Source organism: Papaver somniferum, unplaced genomic scaffold (genome assembly GCF_003573695.1).
Source record: "Papaver somniferum cultivar HN1 unplaced genomic scaffold, ASM357369v1 unplaced-scaffold_0, whole genome shotgun sequence".
Lineage (NCBI taxonomy): Eukaryota > Viridiplantae > Streptophyta > Magnoliopsida > Ranunculales > Papaveraceae > Papaver > Papaver somniferum.
The window spans coordinates 1,662,830-1,672,337 of NW_020618823.1; the positions used below are offsets into that span (position 1 = coordinate 1,662,830).

The following is a 9,508-nucleotide window of genomic DNA, read 5'->3' on the forward strand; positions in this document are numbered from 1 at the left end:
TCGGAAACGCTAACTTCTAACACATCCTTCCATCAGCTGTAACCGTGGAGCTTTACATGGTGTCACGCTTAAATGTTGGGGTATACTCGATATTTTTCCAATTCTAAGAAAATCCTTAACTTTCAGGCGCATTATTTCATTTAAGTTTTCTCCCATGTCTAAACACTTCTCCCTATCACAAAAACCGGAAATGTAATCATGTAAATACACGGATAATAGATTTTTGAGTAAGTTCGCAAGCATATTTATATGTGCTTTATCATGAGAAAACAAAAGATGAGCTTACCCATGTAATTAATAACTTGTATGATCAGTTCATATGTTTTAAGTAACTCTGAAATATCACAATTTTACCATTGGATCACATGAAATAGTTTCCTCTCATGCCCATAAATATCTTTAACCAATTACATAAACATTATACAAGAAACAAAAATAATATTTTTATCAACTTCCTTAAACAAAAATAGCCTCCTTCACTGGCCAATCATACAAATAAAATTAGTAAAAATCACAAAATAATCGGTTCATCTACCTCTGTAACACAGAAGGCCTTGTTCACTGGCCACTTATTACAAATAAATGAATGAATGAAACAATCTGTTCATCTACTTCTTTAAATGAATGCTAAGCATAGTGTACACAGTTTGAATTAGACTAAGAATCACCACAATGGTAAGCACTTCACCGAACTTCTTAAATGCACTAGGTCGAGTATAACTATTGAGTTCATCTCTAACCCGTCTCAGACTACCACCATGGCTTCTCATCACCTTTGGAATAGGTAAATCTCGAAAAAGAAGTGGAATCTTTTCCTCCAGATTGGGATCCACAATAATTACTCCACTTGCAGCAAGGACTTTGACATTGTCTGCTGATTGAATGAGTTCACGCATCAACTGTAGATATTCACACACTTTACGCTGGTTCTGCCCAAAGTGTGTAATTTCGTATCTGATCAAGTTACTGAACAACATGTAAAGATGTTGCTCAGAATCTACCATGAGGCGAGGGATGATTAGAGTCGCATTGAACATAACTTGCTTGAACTTAATTCCATCAATCCTTGCGCCTTCATTACACTGAAAAACGATGCCTTCTTCTTTAAGCTCTGTAGCACTTCTTACTGTTTGACGGACAACATCGCATATATGGTCACTTCTACTTGTACTATCATCTTCTCCTGCATAAATATATTCATCTTCAAATCCTGCATAAAAATATCCAATGGAACCATCCTTTTTGGGATTTTGAGATGAACCTGTCACTAACAACCAAAGCCCGTGAAGGAGGTCAATCGGGGCATCTTTTAAAGCGACTTTCTTTTTGGTTTCGGAAAACCTACTTTGAATTGCATGCGAGTTACCTCCAGTTCTTCGGCTGTGCATGTATTCAGCTAGAGAGGCAGTTGGAATTGCTACGACTTCTACTGCAGATTTTGAGCTATCCATAAAAGAAGGAACCAACATGAGCTCAAATAAGACCCACCTTTCCAGGTCCATTGGTTGTTCCCATATCCCACCATTAACAACTTCCTGAAAGAAACTTTGTTTCATCAATGCCTGAAGAACTACAAGAGGAACTTGGTTACCTACCACAAATATAGATGAAACTGCATCTCTTATCATGGATACTTTGTCACCCTCAAGTTGCCCAAATACCGGATGATCTACAATGTGCTTGAGTTTTTTCTCTCGACCAAGAACAAACAAAATCAATTGCAACAAAAAACAGCCATCATAAATCATCATATGTAGATATTCATTCTCACTGAGGTGATGGATGGTTCCCTCACCATCCTTATAATAACGATCTAAACCTTCATTCTGCACCTTTCTCACTGCAGCAACATAAAGTTTATATATGTCGCTTTCTCTTAAAGCCCTAGTAATACTACTAGTTGTTCTGCAAAGATGATTCCACGCCACTTCCTTGGTTGTCTTCCATGCAGGGCTCTCCTGGTTATGGTAAAGGGGTCCATAAGAAACTGTAACCACAACTTCTTGGTTACCTTTTTCGTTATCAGCGGCAAGATGTTCAATTGTTCTTTGTATCAATATTGACGCTTGCGGACTTGTAGTTCTGCTTCGTAATGGTGCACGATGCCACCCGTAATTCCTGCCTATCAGCGTTTGTGATGCACTAATTTGCTTGCCTCTCAAGAGCCTGTTAATGCGAAGTAAACTTTCTTTAATCACCATGTTACTGCTCCTTAACAATTTTTGTGTTGTCTGATGAGAGCAGTATGAGAAACTTTCCCTTTATGAGGCAGAAACTCCGATTTATACAGACATGTGCATGGAAGCAGAAATTCCCAAAGGCCAAATAGGTTGATCTGGAGAATTTGAAGGATATAATTGAGTTTGAGTCGTTATCATCGCAAGAGAAACCTCGAAGAAGCTACACTTCAATCTTCTTCCATATTAATGGGGGTCCTGCACTAGAAAGACCCCATTAAACTTAAGGGAACGACTTGAGCTTAGGTCAATCCAGGATATTTAAAGTCAAAGTTGTTGTCCCTCATCTAGCCTACATTTTCTTTAAATAGCCCTCTGCACTCTAGGCTGTAACATCCTGAACTATTCACCCACTCAAAATTTATAACTACAAAATCTTAAAGACCCATTTTCATGTGGTATTTAAAAGCCCGAGCGGTTATGTGATTAATGCTATATGTGTTCTGTGTACCTGGAAAATTCTTAAAAAACCTTCCAAACAAATACTCATCAAAACCGTTCCTCTCACAAAAACTTTTATTTTTATTTTAGGGAAAACATAGCCTTCATAGGGTCCTTCAACAGTAACTGGAATGAAACACATTGTTACTGCAGTCACAATCATCTTGGTCATTCATAAAAGATTCATTATGTAGATACCAATCCCATCATGAATATTACCTCAACCATGAGAACTCCAGGTAGGCATAATTGGTCTTTCTGGGAAATGCCCAGGAAAGAAATGATGTACATTCTTGGTTGCAACTGCTGATACTCCAGCACTGTTTTCAATCACTCTATCTACCATTAGAAATGGAAGCCTATAGACAAACAAAAACAAAAAGATTACAGCTTTTACAACAAAATTAATAATCAGATTAAAATTAATCATGGGCTAGTCAGAAAACAGAACTTATCTTACCCGTGAGGTAAAATTCACGAAACTTGTTAATATCCATTACACTTGGGTATGCAAGAAAATGATTTTCAATTGGAACAACATCTTTGACAGTTTCTTCAGCTCCACCACTAACAGAAGCAGCAGATAAGTATCGGTTCTATTGAAATGAGATCTAGAAATTGAAATTTGAAAAGATAAAATTCTTTTGTGATTTCTGAGTGAAGCAGCAGTTGGTTATAGAAATAAAGAAATAATTCAAAGAAGTTTGGGATGAATGAGAAGAAAATCTTGAGGAGAATACATTTTAAATGCAAAAGAAAATGAGAAGAAAATGTTTGGTTATTAGATATAGACATATACAGGGGGATAACTAGAGGAAGAGATTAGAGAGAAACAGCAAAATTTACAGATTGAAAAAGAAAGATAGGTGTGTGTACCTAAGAATGTGGGCGGATTTGGGCGGAGTGGACGAGCTCGAAAGTAGGTGTAAATTTAGTTGGTTTTTGTGTTTCTTATCCAAAGATACTGTTAAACGGCAGAAATTTCGAGTAAAAGAAGAAGACTATACAATTTACTGTTCAAACTTCAAACACTAGCCTAAGTGTGTACAAATCATGACACACCTGTTCATGAATTGTCCTTTTGCCAATGATGTCTGGAATGGTCTATGTGGATCAAATCATGCTCAATCTCAAAATTTCAATAATTTTGGAGATTGGCTCAATAGTTGGGCTCAAAAAAAATATAAATAGATTGCATGTAATAACTACCTGTGCTACTAGATGATGGTTTATCTGGAAAGCCTGATGTGACTTCATCTTCAATAAAATAAAGATAGATGCACATCAAACTGTCGTAAGAATCAAACAACATCTTTGTGACCACCACAGAGTTCACATTCAATAAAATAAAGATAGATGCATTGGGGATAGATGATACCGTGGACACCACGAACAGGAGCAAATCTAGGTCTTTAGCGGGCTAAAGAGATGAAGCATATGAATGTGGCCGTTGGAGCTGAAGATATGGCAATTCTCAGGAACTTCAAATCTCTCTATCAAGATGTTCAAAGAAAGTTCCAGTTTGCTACCATGCAACATATCAAGGAGATACTGACACAACCAATCTGGTTTCTTTTGTCTTAGTTAACCTAAATGTCATCGACAGAACTCACAATATCCAAGCTTTCAATTTAACTTCCTTATGTCAAGACTATAATCTCAAAACCCAGAATAGTTGGAATGGAGATATCATGGCAAGCTTAACTTGAAATCTGAGCCTGGCGAAAATTTTGCTATTTTTATAGTTCGTCCGGAAGTTCAACCACGTATTCGGCAAAAACTTGCCTATTTTTGGAATAAAGAAAAAAAGACAGACTAAGTGTGTACACAAGAATAAGCCTATGCTAATGCTATGTCAAGAATTTTTGATGCACCAATGCTTCTTTTTGTTTTTTTATGATTGGTAAATGGAAATGTGGTATTCAAGAATAAAGACTTTTCTAATTCACTATTCTCGAGAGGCTAATGCTGTAGAGGATTTATTGGCTAAGTGGGGACATCTACAGGTTCACAATGATGGAATGAACCACTGTATAGTTTTTCGTTCTGCGATGAGTATTGGGTATGTCCGTTTGTCGTTTTAGGCTATGTTAGTAGTTGCATCTACATTGTGCTAAGCTGCCTGTAGGACATGGATTTTTCCACAGATTAATACTCAACCAAGCAGAGATTCTCTCGTGGAAAATCAAACCATACAGTTGATTTGAGCATGTGGGATCTAGCGATCCAAGACATTCACAACCTAGATCAAGCCATATTTCCGAGAGGGTTCTACAAAAGAGTCCTAAAGATTTTCTTGGTTGGTGTAGCTTCACTTAAAAGATATCTGTCAAAAAGTGGTGATACAGTCCAATATAGATATTAAAGGTGACGCCATAGCCACCGAAAGAAATCTCTGGGATTCTTATATGAAACTTTTCGGAGACGTGACTTGATCTAAACTATAAATATCACAAATCACAAGGTCTTATAAAAGATCACAAAGGCAAAGAGAGATAAAACAACCATTGTGGGCTGTTTCCAGCAAAAGTTATGTTCGCAATTGTTATTAATGGCGCTTATTGGTTTATTAACAAAAGGTTTGGTACACCTCTTTAGAGAAACAACACGCAATGATCACTACATTTATCTATTCTATTCAAGGTAACCTTCATGTTACCTTTTGAAGCACTTGGTTCCCCATCAGCTGTTCAAGTACTCACTTATATAAGTCACAGCAGTCCGACATATAAAAGCCACTAATAATTTAGTTTTCTCACTAACAAGGAAAGGAGAATTCCTATGGTTTGTCACTGGAAATTGTATTTCAGACATCAAGGTTAATGTTTAAACGGAGGGGAATGATAGGGGTAAAAATCAAGCATCAGACAAATCCTACATCGTCAATGAATTAATTCACTTTTACTGTAAATATATGATATTATCTGACATTCTGCTAACTTACACAAATATTAAGTCCTATTTAAGTTATAAAGTTTGGGAGATTACTCAGTCAATCTACACGAATACATACTTTTGCTTAGCTTTCTATGTTTTGATGTCTCTATTTTGGAAACCAGAACACCAGCACTGGTGTTCAAATGTTCCCACTAGGATGTTGGCTAACAATGCGACTATGTCCATCCAACCAGGCAAACAACATGCAAAAAGAAAAGAAAAGTAACTACAACTCTGACTCAAGTGCGAATTTAAATCTGAATGTTCGGCATGAGCAGTTCATAATGGAGACACAAATAATCATTTTGGTACCGCAATTACTCGATCAATCTACACGAATAAATACTTTTTGCTTAATTTTGATGCCTTCATTGTGGAAGTCGGAACACCAGCACTGGTGTTCAAATATTCCCACTTGGACTGCACTAACAATGCGACTGTGTTCATCCAACCAGGCAAACACGTGCAACAAAAAAAAACTAAGTACAATTCTAAATCAAATGCAGTTTAAAACCTGAATGTTCGGCATGAGCAGTTCATATTGGAGACACGAGTAATCATTTTGCTACCGCACTATCAAATTAGTCATTCAATATAAAAAAAAAAATGTAGACATCAAGAATGAATATTACCTCAACTATGACTATGAGAACTCCAGGCATGATTGGTCTTTTTGGGAAATGTCCAGCAAAGAAATTATCACTTATAGTTACATTCTTAATTGCAACTGGCAACTGCTGATACTCCAGCATTGTATTCGATCACTCTATCTACCAATAGAAATGGAGACCTAAAACCAAACAACAAACAAGAAAAAAGATTACAAATTCCACAACCCAAATTCATAATCAACTTCAAATCAAACATGGGTTATATCGAAAAACCAAATTTGAGCTTACCTATGAGGTAGAATTTCACGAATCTTGTTAATATCCATCACAGTAGGGTTGATTTTCGATTGGAGCAACATCTTTGACAGTTTGTTCAACTCCTCCATTAACAGAAGCAACGCAAGCAGTAACAGTTCTATTGAATTGAGATCTAGGGTTAGAGATTGAAAGTTTAGAATTCAAGTAGTAGTATTGGCAGGTAACAAGAACTGAGAATTCAAAGAAGTTTGGGATGGAAATGAATGGAAGAAATTGTTGAGGTTAGGTGATTCGTTAAAGCCGTGGCTTCCATTGTTAGAAAGAGATGCTGAGAGATCAAAGAGAAGAGATTAGAGAAATTTCGAGATTTACAGAGCGAAACTAGTCCTCGATAAATTAATCACTTCGTTGAAATAATAAAACCCTTTGGTCCCAACTACGATTGTACAAACTAAATTTTAACTAGATAAACTAATAATTTCGCTAAAACAATATATCTTTTGATCCCAATGCAATTAATTTATAGAAGTTTTACCGTAAATGGTACCGTTCACCATTTATCCATAACGGGGGACTATATTAAGTTGGTGTAAATCTAGGCATTGTACTAAGTAGGTGTAAATTTAACTTGTTTTGTTTTGTTTTTTTTTTTTTTGAAGAAAAAAGAGGTGATCCTCCCAATTTCTTTGATACAGAAAACATAACAAAATACGGATTTTTTATATCACAATAGTAAATAAATTGTAATATAAACGTATTAAATACATGAATTTCAAGGAAATTGATGATACTTTAGGGATGACACTTAAATTAAAATTCAAACATTTGGATTTGAAGAATTTGTCTTCTTCTTCATTAAGATGGAATTGTCCCATACGGGAGTAATAAGCACAAAACACCATTATCACAATCAAATCCGGTGGCCATTGATCTTCTTAAGAATGTAGAATCACGTCATGCCGGAAGAAATCGTCCTTGTTATACTTGAAACAGTTGCAATCGTCTGAAACGCTTATAAGGCTATGAGAAATCTTTGATGGGCTTGAGAACACCATGAGAGCAATAATGAAACTGGGATGGGAAAACCCTAAAAATCGCATTGAATGACGATGTTTTATTTAAAATAACTACTAATAGAAAATATGTACTTATTGAATCCAAATCTGATTGGAAGATCAGAATAATTCAGATAATATCCAACATATTTGAAGTACAAATTTGGATAATCAAAGATTAAGAAGATCTGTTTGCAGAGAATTTTCTGGAAAAAACGATTATGGAGGGGATTTTTTGTAAAAAACTATTTTTGTTGTTCTCAGAAGATATCGCTGGCGGGAACTGCAAATTCTACTCTGATACGTCTTAAAACTATATAAATAACTGGAATAGCTAACTTATAACAAAGCTCGACATCTATTTTAATTGTGCAGCTCTTCATGCTCTGCCGCTAGATGTTACCCACTTTTATATTCTCACTATCTTGAAGTCTTCAGAATTCTAAAAAAGTACTTAAAATTCAGAAGCATTATTTCATTTAAGTTTTCTCCGATGTCTGAAAACACTTCTAAATGCCACAAAAAACTGGAAATGTCACCATGTAGATACATGGATCATAAATTTTTGATCGAGCTCGCAACGATATTAATATATGCTTTATCATGAGAAACAATAAATTATTTACCCATGTATTTAACAACTTGTATGATCAGTTCATTTGTATTGATTATTTGTGAAATGTCACAATTTTATCATTGGACCAATTTGTTTTGTAGTTTTACTATGAGATAGTTTCCTCTCAATACCCATAAATCTTTTTCACCAATTACACAAACATTATACAAAATATAAAAAAATGATCTTTTCATTTACTTCATAAACATAAATCTCCTTTGCCGTCCAATCATATAAATAAAATTAAAAGGAAAAAAAGTCACAAATAATATATCCATCAACCTCCATAATACATAAGGCCTTGTTCATTGACGACTTATATTACATATAAAGAAATTAAAGAAATAATATGTTCATCTGCTTCTTTAAATGAATGCTAAGCATAGTGTACACTATTTGAATTAGACTAAGAATCACACCAATGGTAAGCACTTCGTCGAACTTCATAAATGCACTAGGTTGAATATAACTATTGAGTTCATCACTAACCCGTCTCAGACTACCACCATGGTTTCTCATCACCTTTGGAATATGAAAATCTCAAAAGAGAAGTGGAATCTTTTCCTCCATATTGGGATCCAAAATAATGACTGCACTTTGTAAAGACCTGCCTTACAAATTAGCACAAAAACAATGGGGATCCCTAAGGATAGAGATTGGAGAGGAAGAACAGAATAATTGAGAGAGAAGAAAACTTTTAGATTAACTTTTTTCATTCTCTCCTCTCATCCACAAAAGGGAATAAGAGGATAACACAATCACAACTTGTGCGACTCGCACGAGAACAACAAGGATAACATCCACACACAAAATAATTCAAAATTAAGTACTACTGGGTGCCAATATAAACATGGATAGCCCTTAACAATAGTTTTAAGCAACAAAATAAACTTGGGTCCTGACAAATACCCTCTACTCTTCCAAATCCTTGACCTCAAGGATTAGCTTTGGAAATTGATGTGCCATGAAATCCTTGTCTTCTCAGGTAGCATCTTGAGCTGACAAATTATCTCACTAACACTTGAGTAATGCTTTTTTAATTCTTCTTGGATTGTCTGCTGGCTAGAACCTTCAAGGGTGTAATCTTCATCTCCTTATCTCCTTATTCAAATTTGGCAGTGTAGTTTAGGGTATCATTCCACTGCCTAGCTTGGATTTCAGTTGAGAGACATGAAATGTGGGATGTATCTTAGACTTAGGAGGGAGTTGTAGCTTGTATGCCACCTTTCCAATTCTTTCCATCACTCTAAGGGCCAAAGAATTTAGCTGCTAGCTTTAGATTTCTCCTCAGCTGCACTGATGTTTGTCTGTAGGGTTGTAGCCTTAAGTATACGCAGTATCCTACCTTGAACT

The 9,508-nt window shown here is 35.6% G+C and overlaps 1 protein-coding gene across 5 annotated transcripts; it reads right to left on the bottom strand.

Moving 5' to 3' along the window:
• Positions 1 to 418: 418 nt before the first annotated feature.
• LOC113325887 lies at positions 419 to 7,014 on the bottom strand. 5 transcript variants are annotated; one of them, XM_026573754.1, is made up of 6 exons: positions 6,515 to 7,014; positions 6,248 to 6,405; positions 3,139 to 3,245; positions 2,898 to 3,037; positions 1,262 to 2,435; positions 419 to 1,183 (listed from the first exon to the last, which is right to left on the bottom strand). In XM_026573754.1, exons 5-6 carry the CDS (start codon positions 2,199 to 2,201, stop codon positions 609 to 611), a joined length of 1,515 nt encoding a protein of 504 aa, XP_026429539.1. In that variant the 5' UTR covers positions 2,202 to 2,435; positions 2,898 to 3,037; positions 3,139 to 3,245; positions 6,248 to 6,405; positions 6,515 to 7,014; the 3' UTR covers positions 419 to 608. The 5 variants fall into 5 exon arrangements, with proteins under 5 accessions (XP_026429539.1, XP_026429538.1, XP_026429535.1 ...); XM_026573753.1 differs by having other exon boundaries at positions 419 to 2,335; positions 6,515 to 7,013; XM_026573750.1 differs by having other exon boundaries at positions 419 to 2,435; positions 6,515 to 7,013.
• Positions 7,015 to 9,508: the final 2,494 nt, after the last annotated feature.

Coding starts and splice junctions, on each gene's coding strand:
- LOC113325887 (XM_026573751.1), bottom strand. CDS start 2,201: ATGGTGATTAAAGAAAGTTTACTTCGCATTAACAGGCTCTTGAGAGGC.